Below are 17111 nucleotides of genomic sequence, written 5' to 3'. Positions count from 1 at the left end.
TGGCACATAATTCATTATTGCAAAGAAGCATCTAAGTGTTGGGACAGTTCCAACACTAGATGCTTCTTTGCAATAATGGTTTGTGTGGACTTCAACTCCCAGAATTCCAGGTGCCAGAATGATGGCTGCGGAAGTAAACAAGAGTTCCATCTGTGAGGGTGTTGGGCCCTTAAAGAATGCTGAAATTGTTCTTCTGGTTTAGCTATGGGTTGGTTCATTAGGGTCTCCTCAAAGTCCTACTTCAGGTACTCCTGACTTACGACAATTGAGCCCAGTACTACTGCTGCTAAGTGAGTCATTTGTTAGGTGAATTTTGCCAGGTTTTTACAACCTTTGGTGCCACATTTGTCAAGTGGAATCACTGCAGTTGTTAAGGTAGTAACACGGTTGTTAAGTGAACCCGGTTTCCCGTCAGAAGATCACAAAAGAAGATCCCATGACCACATAAATATGAGTCAGTTGCCAAGTGTCTGGATTTTGATCATGTGATCATTCAGATGCCACATTGGTTATGTGAAAAATGGTGATGTCACTTTTTTCAGTGCCCTTGTAACTTTGAATGGTCACTAAATGAACTGTTCTAAGTCAGGGTCTACCTGTATTCAGTGCCTTGCATGGATTAAGTTTTGTAGCTTGTCTTATTGATTTATAATATATTATTTGTAATTGGCCTTGGTGGCCAACAACAGAAGCACTAGGAAATCAAAAGCAGGAAATAAAAAACAACCCAAAAGCAGGAACTAAATTATATTTAATTTGGCTTCATTTTAGATAAGGCAGGTGGGTTCAGTCTGACATTTTTCTGATATACCAGAACTGCAATTATTGAATTTCCCAATAATGGCTGTGCTTGCAGGAATTCAGAGTACAAGTAGTCCCCGACTTACAATTTGTTTAGTGACCGTTCAGTTACAATGACAATATTACTGCATTATCAGGTTTTCAATTCAATTGTATAGAATGTGAAGGATGTGTGTGTGTTTTATTTTTATAGTTCTAATGTACACTGATGATGGCATTTAATTTCGTTGTACAAGGTGAAAAGGTAATAAAGTAAACTAAACTTCTGACAAGTAAAGCCAATGAGGAAGTTGAATTCACTTAATAATCATGTTATTAACTTAACTGCAAGAATCTTGGTGGTGCAAGGGTTAGGGTGCAGTACTGCAAGCTACTTCTGCTGACAGCCAGCTGCCTGCAATTTGGCAGGTCGAATCCCACCAGGCTCAAGGTTGACTCAGCCTTCCACCTTTTCGAAGTGGGTAAAATGAGCAGCCAGATTGTTGGGGGCAATAATGCTGACTCTGTAAACAGCTTAGAGAGGGCTGGAAAGCACTGTGAAACAGTATATACGTGCTATTGCTATTCACTTAAAAGATGTGGCAAGAAAGGTTGTAAAATGGGGCAAAGCTCACTTAACAAATGTCTCACTTAGCAACATTAATTTGGGGCTCAGTTGTGGTTGTAAGTCAAGGACTATCTGTACTAATAAGTTACATAAGATGAAAAATAAAAAATATTCTCCCCATAGTAGCTTGGGGAATCCTGGCAGTTGAAGTCCGTGCTTCTTAAAGCAGTCAAGATTGAAAACCGCTGTTGTAAGGTCACAACACACATTGGAATAGTGTAGAACTTGCAACCTGATTCTGCTTTTGACATTTGCCTCCTTGGCGTCGTCCCTTCCAGATGTTCCTGGAGAGTAGACAAAAACTATATACATAGAGACGTGGATTTTTTTTTTCCATTTATCCTCAGGTATGCTTTGGTCCAGAAACTTTTCCCACAAGCCGGACATCTCTCTGGGTTTTCTTCTGTGTGGATTCTCTCGTGATTCATGAAGTTTGATCTTCTCCCAAAATGTTTCTCACAGAGAGAGCATATGTGATTTTTCTCCCGTGAGAGAGGCCGCCATGGGACATAAGGCTCGATTTTTGCTTGAACCTTTTCCTGCAATCCCCGTATGAATATGGTTTCTCCCCATGTGGATTCTTCCAGAAGTTCTTTATGGCTGAACTTTCCATTCATACAGAGCACATGTGTACAGTTTTTCCTGGGTGGGGATTTTTTGATGTAACCTGTTCTGTGCTTGAAGTTCTTCCCACAGACTTAACAGCTGTAGCGTTTTTCTCCAGCGTGAATTCTTTCGTGAGATTCATTGGCAAAACTTTTCCTGCAGATGGAGCACGAATATGGCATCGCCCCCATGTGGGTTTCTCATATGTCTGAGAAGGTCGGCTTTACCACTGCAGCTTCTCCCACAGACTGAACATGTATGCGGAGTTTTTCCAGCCTGGTCTCTTTCATGGTTGGTGAGATTGAAGCTTTTCCCATAGAACGCACACATTTAATGCATTTTTCTTGTGTGTGAATGCTTTCCTGTGAAATCAAGTTAGTTCTCTCACTCCTGCCTTTCCCACGCATGGAGCATTTATAAAGTATCCCTCCTGTAAGTTTTCCCTTGGATATGAGACTTTTTGGGACTAAGAAGATTGGATCTTTGGTTCAAGCATTTCCCACATGCTGAGCATGTGTGCAATTTTTCTTCCTTATGGCCTCTCCTGTGGACAGCCAGGTGATTTTTCCAGCTAGAACCATTCCCACAGACTGAGCACGTGTATGGTTTTTCTCCTGTATGGTTTCCCTTATGTCTCAAATTTTTATGACAGAAGCCTTTCCTCTTAAATTGAGCATTTATAGGGCATTTCCACTTTATGAATTCTTCTGTGCTGGAGAAGACCCGAGGACAAGGTAAACCTCTTGCCACAGGTGGGTCAAAGGTACCTTTTCCAGAGGAATTTGCTCATGTCTAAGCATATAAGCTTGGTTACTGAAGCATTTTGTGCACATGGACCACAAGTATGGTTTTACTCCTCTGTGAGGGAACTCACTGTGAAGTAAAGGCCAACACTCTGTGAAAAGCACATGGAGCATTGATACGGTTTTTCTCCTGTATGTATCCTTTCGTGACTGATGAGTGTTTTACGACTCATTTTTTTTTTACCTCAGACTGAACAAGCAAATGGATTTTTTTCCTCATTCCTTTCATGTTTAATAAGGTGGGATCTTTCACTGGAACATTTTTAGCAGGTTGAAAATATATATGGTTTTCCACCTGTATGGTTGGTTTAACATAAAGTTTAATGAGATGTGATTTTTGAAAGATTTCCCCCCCACACAGATTAAGCATGTATAGAATTTGTCTCTTGTATGGATATTTTTCCCATGGTTCATTAAATGGCCAGTTGTCTTCTTGTCATCTTAAGTAAAAGACTTGCGAAAAGTAATGCACAAATATCAAACAGTCCATTCCTGCAGCTTCGGTGACTTTTGTGACCATTGAAGTTTTCAGGAATTTAATGTATCTTTTTTAAATTGCAAAGTGTACCACACACCCCTCCCTTTGAAACCACTTGGACACAGACATTTTAAAAACCCTAAAACCATAATTTAATTCTGATTTCTCCATTAGCCTCTATAAAAAAGTCACTTTAACAAAGTATAGTGACTGGGTTAATGCAATGTGCAAAGTTAGACAACCAGTAACTTTGTACATTAAATTAACCTAGTCACCAGCTATATTTTCTTGCAATTTTTTTAATGTACGGGTAGTCTTCAATTTAAGCCCAAAATTTCTGTTGCTAATCAGACAGTTGTTAAAGTGGGTTTTTTCCCCATTTCACCACCTTTCTTGCCACTGTTGTTAGGTGAATTTTTAAGTTAGTAACATGCTTAAATAAATCTGGCTTCCCCATTGACTTCGCTTGTTCAGAAGTTGCAAAAAATGATCCCAGGACATTGCAGCTGTCATTAAATATGAGTCAGTTGCCAAGTGTCTGAATTTTGATCACGTGATCTTGGGGAAATGCCGCAACAGTCATAAGTGTGAAAATGGTCATAAGTTACATTCAGTGCCGTTGTAACTTCAAACGGTCACTAAACGAACTTGTATGTTTCAGGACTACCTGTATATCGGTGTATATTTGGGAAGCCACATTTGGCTTGTTCACACAACATTCTGAGCCAGTGTTTTTCAACTTGGCAACTTTCAGCTGTGTGAACTTCCAACTCCCAGAATTCCCCAGCCACTGTGTTTTTGGGGAGTTGAAGTCCCAACAGTTGCAGAGTTTGAGAAACGAGCAAGAAGAAAAGATGCTTCTAGGATATTACTGGTCGACGGAGATGGTGGATTGACTGTTATTGATTAGGAAAGAAAAATATTTCTAATTCACTGCTTTACTATCTATAAAAAAGCCCGACGGACACGTGGGGAAGGCTGCTTGTAACAACTAGATTCCAGATCTGTCTTTCTGTAAGCGACCATAATTACTGAATTTAGAAGCCATGGTTTTCTAACAGACTGGTCTTAGCTAAAAACGACTACAGACCTTTAAATATGCATTGAAAAAGGACAGAGCCCTCAAATATTAAAACTAGCCTTACCCTTTCTGCCTCCCTGCGTGGCAGTCCACAGCACCCCAGAAAATTAGGTAAGATTTCAGTTGACCTCAAATTTCCACTTTTTCTGCAAACGTGGCTACAAATATTCAGACAATGCAGAACAGAACAACAGAATTGGAAAGGATCTTGGAGGTCTAGTGACAGGAAACACCACACCACTTCAGACAAATGGTTATCCAGTCTCCTTAAAAACTTCCAGTGTTGGACCAGTTACAACTTCTAGAGGCAAGCCCATTCCACTGGTTCATTGTTCTCACTGTCAGGAAATTTCTCCTGAATTCTAGGTTGCTTTTCTCCTTGATTAGTTTTCATCCATTGCTTCTTGTGCTGCCCTCAGGTGCTTTGGAGCAATAGTCTCCAACCTTAGCCACTTTAAAACTTGCATACTTCAACTCCCAATTGTCGAGTTGAAGTCCACTGCACTTCTACACATGGTCACGAGGTGGCAGCAATAACTTAAGATGTTACCTAGTTTGGATAATAGAATACTTTCTTTGGCCAAGCGTGGTTTAAGTTTCCAGTGCAGAAGCTCTCAGTGTATGCAAAGCAAATGAATAATGATAATACCAGTCAGAGGGGGGAGTAAAAAAGATAACAAAAATAATACTATAACCATGCTTTGTGGAATGAAACTCATGAAATTGGATCTCCAGCTTGAGGTTCGACTGCTGCATGCTTGCTATCGGCTGCCATAGTAATGGGGGGGGGGGATGGCATTTGGGTTGGGGAAGTAAGCTGTTGTGTTGCAGTCCCATTTGAACTGAAAGGGAGGTTTGCTGTCAAGAATTATTGTGCTGCTGAGTGGAGTTGTTTACACCCTGTCAAGTCCAACCGTCCTAGGACTGCAGATGGGCAAAATACAGAGGTGGTATTCAGCAGGTTCTGACCAGTTCTGAAGAACCAGTAGCGGAAATTTTTGAGTAGATCACAAAACCGACAAATACCACCTCTGACTGGCCCCGCCCCCATCTATTCTCTGCCTCCCGAGTCCCAGCTGATTGGCTGGGTCTCCTTTGGTTGCCCTGCACAGGAGAACAGAGCTGGAAAGCAGGTTAGTGGGGTGGGGAGGGAATGGGGATTTTTACAGTATCTTTCCCCTGCCACGCCCACCATGCCCACCAAGCCACACCCACAGAACTGGTAGTAAAAAAAATTGAATCCCACCACTGGCGAAATACCTGAAGATGAGCTTCACACATCATACTGGAGGTTGATTGAACCCTCAGGGCTGGATCCTGGGGTGCGGGGGAAGGATTTGGGGAAACTTTGAATCTGTCATCTTTAAACTACCAACATGTTTAGTCTCCCTTTTATTATATTCACAGCAGTAATCCAATATGTCTTGATTTCTGTCACCTGTATCTAACGCTTATCAACTCCACCATGATTCACTCTCGTCAGGGACAATTATCCCACAAAGCATTGAGTGGAAGGCTGAAGCACTATTATGATTAGAAGGAAAAACATTCTCAGACTCTTCCCATCCTGCTCACAATCTTTATGAACTGTTGCCTTCTGGCAGAAGATACGGAACAAAACTCGGACCATAAGTTTTCTGAACAGTTTTTATCCCAGAGCTATAATTGCACTTAACAATGAACTTAAGGACCACCATTACTGAGCTGCTGGACAGTATTACTTGGTCTGTTGTATGGATGCTTGTGTGTTTTTAGGAGGCGGGGAATTTTGGTGGGTGGGGAGGTGTTTGGAAATTGTCATGTGTGCATGTTGAGTCTGGTCTCTGGGTGTTATGTGAATTTCGTATGTGTATCGTGCATATACGTACAATGACAATAAAGAATTCAATTCAGTTCACACTCAACAAATGTTTCACTTAGAAAAAGAAATTTTGGGCTCAATTGTTACAAGTTGAGGACTACCTGTACTTCAAACTTTAAAAAATCTACTTGGAGTGACTTGGTGTAAGACACTTTATTACTAGTATCTTACTCCATTCTTGGTTGCCAAGATCTCCTTTTCTATAAAATGTTGCAAATGCATGGAATAAATGGACTCATTCCTTACGTGATGCAAAGCTGGAAAATAATAGGAAAATAATTTATTGTAGAATGAAAGAAATGTGGAAAGCTTTAATTCCTTTTCAGCCTGATATACTTTTATTAAAACTTTACCAAAACCTGTACTTCTTACTACCATACTAAACTGGGATTGTGTATGTTAATAGCTGCAAGAATTATATGTTATTCTATTGGAAAATATTTTTGATCCTCTGTGGCCTTTTTTGGGTAGCAGCAGGGGGCTTTATACAGTAGTTCAATTATTTAAAAACCCATCATGTTTTAATGCAACTTTAAGACTTGTGGACTTCAACTCCCAGAATTCTCCAGCCAGCATAACGAGTTGAAGTCCACAAGTCTTAAAGTTGCCAAGTTTGGAGACCTGTATTTTAATGACTAATGTGAATTTCCTTCAAAATGATAGAATTGATTTAGAATGATAGAATTGCCTTCAATGCAGTCCCACAGTCACAAAACACAAATGCAGTATGGTTGTTATTAAGGACACCAGTTCCCCTTTACCCGTTTTCCCTTCATTGGGTCAGCCTCTTTTCCCTCCAATTTCTGCAAGAGGCCCTCCTTTGAAGGAGGAAGCAGCCCCCTGCTAATACAGACTGCTAAGGAGGTCGACTCTGTATTTTATTTATTTATATATAAAAGTTATAGGCCGCCCATCTTACTTCAAGGTAACTCTGCGCAGATTGAAAAGCTTGAAACAAGCACGGACAGACTTAAGTTGGGAGATCTACTTTGGTTTTCTTTTTATTAGAAAAAAGAAAAATTGCAAAAGATTTACAAAGCAGGCTTAAACGAATTTGTTTCGAGTCCCAAATCGCTGTCCTTCCAATTCCTCGTTTGCTTTTCCTTCTTTCTTCTGAGACTACAGGGCCTGACAGAATTTTAGCTGGGATCTCTCCTTGGCAGGGAGAACACACGTATCCTGTGCTAACCTGGAACCCCAGCCGGTGGCTTTTCGGCAAGTCTCAACAGGGGTAGACTTTGTCTCCCATGTGCATCTTCTCGTGCCTGATGAGATGTGACTTCTGCCGGAAGGTTTTCCCGCAGACGCAGCATGCGTAGGGCTTCTCTCCCGTGTGCGTTCGCTCGTGTTGGCTGAGGCTGGACTTGAAGCAGAAACCTTTGCCGCACAACGGACACCTGTACGGTTTCTCGCCCGTGTGAATCCTTTGGTGTTTAATAAGCTTAGAACTCTCCTTGAAGGACTTCCCGCAGTCCGAGCAAATGTAGGGCTTCTCTTCCGAGTGGGACCTCTTGTGTTTGATGAGACTCGAACGGTTATTGAAACGCTTCCCACAAACCAAACACTTGAACGGTTTCTCCCCCGTGTGGATGATTTTGTGAGCCATCAGCCATGAGCTCTGGCTGAAGCACTTGCCGCACTCAGAACAGGCGTAGGGCTTCTCCCCTGTGTGGGTCCTCTCGTGCGCCAGGAGGTTGGCTTTGCGATTGAAGCTCTTCCCGCAGTCTGAGCACTGGTAAGGCTTCTCTCCCGTGTGAGTCCTCTCGTGCGTGATGATGTGGGAACTCTGGCTGAAGCTTTTCCCACACACAGAGCACTGGTAGGGTTTTTCTCCCGTGTGGGTCCTCTCATGTTTGACCAGGTAGGAACGCTGCTTGAAACTTTCCCCACAGAAGGAGCACTTGTAAGGCTTCTCTCTAACCGTGGATTTCTGGTCGTTAAAGGAGTCTGGGATGCTGCTCGCGCAGCCTGGGCCTTTGGCACAAAAGGACGCTGCTTCTACTGCCGCTTCAGAATGGCTCCCCTCCTCAACCATAGAGATCCCAGGAAACTCATACATGTTTTCCTCCAGCAAATCCCCATTGAATTCCATATAGTCAGGCCGCACCATCCAACAGGTTGACACTTCGGGCTCGGCCACTTCCCCGTTGCCTGCAGGAATAATAATAATAATAATAAATAAATAATAATAATAATAATAATAATAATAGAGGAGGAGGAGGAGGAGGAGGAAGAAGAGGAAGAGGAAGAAGAAGTAGTAGTAGTAGTACTGGTCAGCTGCAAAAGGCCACCTTACTGGGATCTGCTCGCATAATCCGCCGATACATCACGCAGTCCTAAACACTTGGGAAGTGTTCGACTAGTGATTTGTGATACGAAACCCAGCATAGTTATCTTGTTTGCTGTGTAGACTGTTGTTTTTTGTGTATAAATAATAATAATAAATAAAAAGCAGCCAATGGGTCACAGTAATATGAAAGGTGCCATATGCCGTTAGTTTGCTCGGTGGCTATTTCCAGGGATGGGCTGCGGGGGACTCACAGGGGTTTGAGAGAGCCCCTCGCTAAGGTTCTGTGCAGTTCTGAAAACCCCAAAATCTCACTCCTGGCTGGCCCCGCCCACTCCACCCCTCCCCTCCAGGAGTCCCCATGCAGTCCATTTTGGATGCCAGGTAAGTGTAGGACGCGCATGGAGGTTCAGGGAGGGTGAAAAATGGGCCTCCCGGAAGTTCGGGAAGGCCGGAAATGGGCTCTTTTCTGGCTTCCAGAGGGTCTCTGGAGCCCAGGGAGGCCGTTTTTGCCCTCCTGGGGACTCGAGCAAAATGCCCCCTGCCACCACGGTGCAGGAGGCCGACTAGGCCACGCCTACCATGGCCACCACCACTCAGCATCCAGGCAGAGGACCCTTTGCTAAACTTTTTGAAGGGGCCTCTTTCCCACACGCCAACACCCTTCACTGAGTCAGTGAAGGGTCCAAAGTATTACACGTGAAGCAGCTGACCCAGCAAGCATTAGAGCAGCAATTCTCAATCTTAACAACTTTTAGGTCAAGGGTCGGCAACCTTAAACACTCAAAGAGCCACAAAGGTCCTAACCGGAAGCCCACCATTCAATTCTGGAGCCGACTAGACTCTATGGCGGTTCCCCCAACCATAGAGTCTCCTCCTAGGGCAGCGTCCTTTTTCCTCTACCTATCCTAACCAAAAGCTCTATCAATTGTGGAGCCAACCGGCAACAGGGAGCCACAGCAGAGGGATGAAAGAGCCACATGCGGCTCCAGAGCCGCAGGTTGCTGGCTCCTGTTTTAGGTGGACTTCAACTCCCAGAATTCCCCAGCCACCCTGACCAAAGGCTGCCCAATCCAAGACACCCTTGAAAGGGTTATTGGCTCAGTAGAGGTACAGGTAGCCCTTGACGTGCAACCATTCGTTTAGTGACCATTCAAAGTTACAACACTGAAAAAAAGTGACTTATGACCGTTTTCACACTCACGACCATTGCAGCATTCCCCACGGTCACGTGATCAAAATTCAGATGCTTGGCAACCGGCTCGTGTTTATGACGGTTGAAGTGTCCCGGGGTCATGGGATCCCCTTTTGTGACCTTTTGACAAGCCAAATCAACGAGGGAATTAGATTCACTTAACAACCGTGTTATTAACTTAAGACCTGTAGTGATTCACTTAATGACTGTGGCAAGAAAAGTCATAAAATGGGGCAAAACTCACTTAACAACTGCCTTAACTACATTAATTTTGGGCTCAATTGTGGTTGTACGAATGTACAGTACTAACTGTATATTTCTTGTGTGAATTCATCCTGGGAAATTCCTTTTACCTACCGTACATCCTTTTCTACATTGGATTTATTTTCCTGATCATCACAAGTATCCACAGGGAGGTTAAAAAAAATAAAGTCTGCCATGATCATAGCCCTACCTACCTTTTTTCAAAATCCACGTATAACAAAAAAAAAGGACAGGGTTTCAGTTGTACACAACTATTTTTAATTTTTTTTAATGCACACATGCACACGAACACAGCCTCAATAATCTTGTTGCTAATATTCCTTTTCATTCCTTGCTCCGCCCTGAACTTACACCAGGAATCAAGGCAAAGACTGTCTGGTCTCCGAATTGCAGGATCAGCCCTGCCATATTAGGCAAAGGAAGGCAGCTATTGCTGGAAGCCAATCATCAAACCCGTAAAAACGCGAAAGTTAGAATATTTCAGACATGTGAGGTGACACCCAGAAAAATACGGCATGCTTCACTTAATCCTCCAGGGAGAGATTGAAGGCAAACGAGGTCCAGGCAGAAGAAGGGCATCATGGCTTCAAAATCTAAGGAGCTGGTTTGGACAAAACTCAGCAGCACTTTTCCGTGTGGCTGTTGATAAAAATACCGTGTTTCCACGAAAAGAAGACCTATCCCAAAAATAAGTCCTATCCTGGTTTTTAAGCGTGCACCTAATATAATCCCTACCCCCCAAAAAATAAGCCCTAGTGAAGATCATCATCAGCATGGAGGGGTGATGGTGGTTGTGGAGAGGCATGGCCAGCACACAAGGCAGCGAGTGCATGGAGAGAACCGGCCCAGCGGTAGCAGGGCTCCCACTCTCATCGGCCCCCAAACTCACCGCCCCCTGTACATGAAAAAAAAAAAAAGACATCCCCTAAAAATAAGCCCTGGTGCTTATTTTGGAGCCCCCGGCCCCCCCCCAAAAAAAATTTTTTTATAAGACCAGAACTTATTTTCGGAGAAACACGGTAGGATCGCCAACATGATCGCCAATGTCCGATGACGGATATGGCACAAGAAGAAGAATCTTCAGACATTTTCTGACAGTTCTTTTAAAAGACAAAACCAGATACCCAGCTTGGCCTCTGAATTAGCCTGCTTGGTTGAATGCGGCCGAGGGTACTTTTCCCATCACCAATAGAGGCGTGTCCTCGACTTACGATTGAGCCCAAAGTTTCTGTTGCCAAGTGAGACATTTTGTAAAGTGAGATTTGCCTCATTCTACAACTTTTCTTTGCCACAGTTGTTAAAAGTCAGTCACGTGGTTGTCAATTGAATTGGGCTTCCCCATTGACTTTGTCAAAAGGTTGCAAAAGGTGACCCCCGGGACACTGCAATCGTCATAAACATGAGCCAATTGTCATGTGTCTGAATTCTGATCACATGACCACAGGGATAGCGGTAATGGTTATATGTGTAAAAAACAGTCATCACTTTTTTCAGTGCCGTTGTAACTTCAAACGGCCACTAAATGAATTGTTGTAAGTGAAAGACTAGCTGCACTGAAGTAAGATCTAATTCCCCAGTCCAGAGGCAGCCTGGACATAGAATAAGCAAGAAATTCCCTCTTATTATCTGTTTCAGGAAGCGAAGTGTCTTGGTCCTGCTGCACCCCAAATTCTCTTACCCAGCAAGCTCGCATTTTCATCCTCTTCTGGGATGGCCTCCATGAGGAGCTGGATCTTCACAGACTCAGAGATGGAATTTTGTCCGTCTTAGCAGAAGTGGCTCTCTCTTTCTGCGCTGTCCGAAGCCTAGAAGGAAAATGAGAACGCCATGAAGTGAAACAGATCACTTTCTGCCCAATCCTGCTAGATCAGGGGTGTCACTGTGGGCCTTCTCAGGATTGTGTTTGACCTCGGTGGGCCTCATCAGGATTGTGTTTGACCTCAGTGGGCCTCATCAGGAGTGTGTTTGACCTCAGTGGGCCTCATCAGGATTGCGTTTGACCTCAGTGGGCCTCATCAGGATTGTGTTTGACCTCAGTGGGCCTCATCAGGAGTGTGTTTGACCTCGGTGGGCCTCATCAGGATTGTGTTTGACCTCGGTGGGCCTCATCAGGATTGTGTTTGACCTCAGTGGGCCTCATCAGGATTGTGTTTGACCTCAGTGGGCCTCATCAGGAGTGTGTTTGACCTCAGTGGGCCTCATCAGGATTGCGTTTGACCTCAGTGGGCCTCATCAGGATTGCGTTTGACCTCGGTGGGCCTCATCAGGATTGTGAGCCTTTTATTGTGGGCCTCATCAGGATTGTGTTTGACCTCGGTGGGAGGGGGGACGTGGCCAGCTCAATGTCACTTATGTTGGGGTACCTGTGGTGGAACGAGCGCTCTGCCACTGAAAATGGGCTCCCGAGCTCCATTTTTGGCTTCGATGGCCTCCTGCAACCCTCTGCCAGCGAAAACGAAGCTCGTGGTCCTCCCAAGCTCCATTTTCGCTGGCGGAGGCACCGCTGGCCAGTCCTTCGCTGTTTCCAGGGCGGCCCGGATCTAAGCACCCCACGGGCTGAATCCGGCTCACGGGCCTTGACTTTGACACTCATGTGCTAGCTAGATGGAACTCAAAAGAGCCTCCCTTCGATCATATGGCAGGAACCGGAAGCAAATTTTTCTCCTTAACAGATCTTTCCCCCCAATTTCTCCTTTTACAGTAATCCTCGACTTCATGACCACAACCGAGCCCAGAATTTATGTTGCTAAGTTAGAAATTTGGAGTGAGTTTTGTCCCTATTTCAGGACTTTTCTTACCACATTTGTTAAATGAATCTGTACAGTTTTTAAATTAGTAACAGGGTTGTTAAGTGAATCTAGTTTCCCCACAGACTTTGCTTGTCAGATGGTTGCAAAAGAAGATCACATGATGCCTGAACACTACAAACCATCATAAGTTGTCAAGCATCTGAATGTAAATCATGTAACCATGGGGATGTTGCAATGGTCATAAGTGTGAAAAATGGTAATACGTCACTGTTTTCAGTGCTGTTGTAACTTCGGTCACTAAATGGACTGTTGTAAGTCGAGGACTGCCTGTATTCCTAGTGCTTCTGCTTTTTCATTGCAAAATCAAATATGAAGGCATTTAATCCACCCAAAGATCCCTAAGAACATAGTAATGCCTAAGATGCGCTGGTGCTATTATTTATATATTGCTTAAACCAGGGTTTCTTAACCTTGGTGATTTTAAAGATGTGTGGACTTCAACTCCCAGCGGGGGAATTCAGGGGGTTGAAGTCCACACATCTTAAAGTCGCCAAAGTTGAAAAGCACTGGTTTAAAGCAGGGGTCCCCAAACTTGGCAACTTTAAGACTTGTGGACTTCAACTCCCAGAATTCTCCAGCCAGCATAGCTCCCAGAAAGGGAGGGGGGAGCAGTGCAGCAGCTTGCAAAACCAAAACTGCATTCCATAAATGTTTTCAAAGATAGTTTCTAAGCGACCAAAGTTTCTGCTTTGCAAAATTCTAACTGGAGAGCATGACTCTTGGCTATGGACGTGTCCCATTGGAGAATATGAATTATGATACACCCAGGGGGTGGGGGGAAATCCAGGGTCAAGGGTGACAATGAATGATGTGTCTCTGAGTCAGCTACACCCAGGCAATGCCGGCATGTTAACTCTCAATAAATCCTTTTTTAAGTTTTGGAAGCTTGGCTCAAGATTCATGATTTAAATGGGGGTAACTGACGGAATCCTGACACAATCTATTAAATGGAGTTATTTCCATTTAAATAGTACTGTATGTTTCTAATATAGAAAAGAGAATTATTATCATATCATATTATCATAATAGACTGCTGCTGGTATCTTTATACAATAGTGCATACAGCCAGCCAGATTTATTTTTATATAGTTTTTATCCCCAAAAAACTTAGGGATAGCGTTTGTGGTTTCTGTATTCAGAATAGAGACTATCCTATGATGCAGAATTCAGCTTTTATGTTAGACTTAAGTCTTGCCACCGTGACTTAAGACATCTTGAATTCATGTAAAAATTATAATTCCTTGCTCCCAGAGAAGAAATAAAAATGCAATAAGAAATCACACAATATTTAGAAGCTGTTTCTAAGCAGACATGTATTCTTGGACATGACATGGTGTGCAAGCTGCAAGGATTGATTGACAAGCAACTTGAAGTGATTGGGAATCTGGAATAAATCCGTGAAAATATGTACAGACCCCTCACATCCTGGACATAAACTGTTTCAACTTTTCCCCTCAAGATGATGCATAGGACATTGCATGCCAAAACAACTAGACACAAGAAGAGTTTTCCCCCCTCTGCTAAACAACCAATTCCCACAACATTGTCAAACCACCTAGTAGGGTGTATTACTATTAAACTTCTCATCTTTCCTATTACCTATTTCCTTTTCTTCTTATGGTTATAGCTTTGTTGCTTGCATCTTACGATTTGTAATGTTTTATTTATTTTCCTAGTATGATTTATGTTGATTGCCTATTTAGTGTCCTACGCCTATCAGTAAGTGTTGTATCTTATGATTTCTGATGAATGTATTTTATGATTATGACCATGATTTATCACTTGTTGCTTTGTATGTACACTGTGAGCTTATGCACTGGAGACATTGTGTGTCCAATCACATTTGGCAATAAGGAATTCTATTCTATTCTAAATACACCATCAAATGGCAAAAGGGGGAGGGGGGTTTCCAAGAAGAGTACAGATCAAAGGCCAATCCAGCCAACATTCCTGTTGGCTAACTAGATACTTCAAAGAGAATTGGCTAAGCAGAACAACACTTGCATTCTTCTTTTCTTCAAAAACCAATGTAGTAAGTTATTTGCAAGTATCAGGGTTACTAGCCACTGAGCCTAGTTTAAACTAGCCCTATAGTCTAGCTCAGGGGTAAGGAAACTTGGCTCTTTTATCACTTATGGACTTCAACTCCCAGAATTCCTGAGTGAGCCATAAAAGGTTCCCCATCCACAAGTTTTTCAGTTGTGGGGGAAATCAATTTCTGACTTGAGTGGGAGTATATTAAACAGTCCCATTCAAGTCAAAAATTGATTTCCCCCACATGATAGCAGTGTTCTGATATTTCAGGGGCTGCTACAAAGAAGAAGGGGGTCAACCTATTCTCTAAAGCACCAGAAGGCAGGGCAAGGAACAGTGGATGGAAACTAATCAAGAAGAGAAGCAACCTAGAACTAAGGAAAAATTTTGTAACAGTGAGAACAATTAATCAGTGAAACAACTTGATTCCAGAAGTTATGGATGCTCCGTTCACTGGAAGTTTTTAAGAAAAGATTGGGCAACCATTTGTCTGAAATGGTATAGCGTTTCCTGCCTAAGCAGGGGGTTGGACTATAAGATCTCCAAGGTCCCTTCCAGTTCTGCTATTCTATTATCCTGATAGTGTTATGGCAGAGTTCCAATTCTCCAGACCAGCAATTCCTCCACTTGCATCCAGTGTAGTATCTGAATGGATACATTCCCCCTGGAGTCATTTTCCAGGACCAGGGTTTCAAATGTCGCTCCCATGCAGGATTTAATAAGCCACAGTCCTCAAACCTTTGACCCACATGCAGCCATTATTGATCAGCATTCCCTCTTCCCGATCCTTTTAACAGGAAGCCAGGCATTCCTGTTGGCAGCAATCCTGGCTGCCAATCAAGAATATTTGTACCTCAGGGTTGACAGGAGCAGTCCTTGCTGCTCTCTGCGCCTGCTTGTTTTCTTGCAGACGTTTCACGACCCATACTAGGTAACATCATCAGTGCTAGTAAGGAGTGCGGTTTGCTGTCCATTTATGTTCTGATGGCTGGACCTGTCAGTGTTGATGGGGTGGGTGGTCTTAGAGCAAGAGTCTTCAAACTTGGCAAGTTCAAGACTTGTGGACTTCAACTCCCAGAATTCCTGAGCTAACATGGCTGGAGGAGGAATCCTGGGAGTTGAAGTCCACAAGTCTTAAGTTTGAAGATCCCTGTCTTAGAGATTCTTTGGTTGGGCTCTTTACTATTGGCTCTTTGGCAGCTTCTTGACTGGGGTATTGTTTCCTTGACTGTTGGTCTGTTGTTAATCTTGGGAGTTAATCTATGCTGATCTGGGTGCTGATTGCTGGAGAGATTTTGGAGTCTTTTTGTTCTCTTTTAGGCTGACATTGTCTCTTTTGCACAGTCTATAGATGCTGTTAAATGTCTTCTTGATGGCTGATTTGTCAGGGTGCCAAACAGCCCCAACCAAAGAATCCCTAAGCCCACCCACCCACCACCCACCAACACTGACAGGGCAAGCCCCCAGAAGAGAAACGGACAGCAAACTCCCATTCCTTCCTAGCACTGATGATGTGACCTAGATTAAAACGTCTGCAAGACAACAAGCAAGCTCAGACAGCAACAAAGACCACCCCCCTCCCGGCTCAATCCCGGCTGATCGACCAAGCCAAACTCGATCAGTCCAGGCCTGGATGGGAGACCACCAGGAAATCCAAGCTCGTCGAAAACCTCTGTCCCAGCGCTTAGGAAACAACAAGGACGAGCCCTTGGAGCCCGCTCCTCCCCCGGGAAGGCAAAGGACGAAAGGGATTTGACTCTCGCCTGCCCGATCCCGCCTCCTTTCGGGTGGACCCCGCTTTTTCCTCGAGAAGCAGAGCAAGACCCGGAGCTCCCGGGGGGAAAAATGGGAAGAGACAATCCGAAAACAACATGGACGCGCGTCCACGGAGTCCATCCCCCCACCCCACCCCCAGTTTCCCCGGAGCCCTGCCTCGCCTCTCCGCTTTGCAAAACCGGCCCAGGGACGCTGACCTTCCCCGTTCCCGTCTGCAGTTCCCCCGCCCGGTGGGTCTTCCTCTCGGCTCTCCACGCGTTGACTTTCCCTCGCCGCTGCCGAGCGGGCGGGCGAGAAGAGGACGGTCCACCTGCAATCGCCGCCAAGCCGTGGACTGTGCCGTCCACTGGGAGAATGGAGAGGGGGCGGGACAGGAAGAGTCCGCGCCCCCTCCCCTTTGTAAAAGGGGCCCCGGCCGGCATTTCCTCTTCCCTCCTCTCTAGGAATGGGAGATCCGCTGCTTTAACCATTTCAGCGGGGGGAAGAGAAAGCGAGAGACAAGGATGGG

At 44.2% G+C, this 17111-nt stretch overlaps 1 protein-coding gene across 2 annotated transcripts; it reads right to left on the bottom strand.

Annotated features, from left to right (window-relative positions):
• Positions 1–7212: 7212 nt before the first annotated feature.
• LOC113426588 (uncharacterized) lies at positions 7213–16994 on the bottom strand. Of its 2 annotated transcripts, XM_026688976.2 has the most exons (3): positions 16801–16994; positions 11662–11788; positions 7213–8388 (listed from the first exon to the last, which is right to left on the bottom strand). In XM_026688976.2, exons 2-3 carry the CDS (start codon positions 11702–11704, stop codon positions 7460–7462), a joined length of 972 nt encoding a protein of 323 aa, XP_026544761.1. In that variant the 5' UTR covers positions 11705–11788; positions 16801–16994; the 3' UTR covers positions 7213–7459. The 2 variants fall into 2 exon arrangements, with proteins under 2 accessions (XP_026544761.1, XP_087809421.1); XM_087953295.1 differs by lacking the exons at positions 11662–11788; positions 16801–16994 and adding an exon at positions 9729–10150.
• Positions 16995–17111: the final 117 nt, after the last annotated feature.

The sequence above is a fragment of the Notechis scutatus genome, chromosome 2 (assembly GCF_049901735.1).
Source record: "Notechis scutatus isolate UNSWTSFEM ecotype Mainland chromosome 2, rNotScu1.2, whole genome shotgun sequence".
Lineage (NCBI taxonomy): Eukaryota > Metazoa > Chordata > Lepidosauria > Squamata > Elapidae > Notechis > Notechis scutatus.
Note: the sequence above shows the minus strand (reverse complement) of the source record. Positions and strands in the feature narration are given on the sequence as shown.

Excerpts from the sequence above, each read along its gene's own strand:
- LOC113426588 (XM_026688976.2), bottom strand. The coding sequence starts at position 11,704 with ATGGAGGCCATCCCAGAAGAGGATGAAAATGCGAGCTTGCTGG. Across the intron at positions 8,389-11,661 it reads TGAAAATGCGAGCTTGCTGG|GCAACGGGGAAGTGGCCGAG; the intron begins GTAAGAGAATTT and ends TTATTCCTGCAG.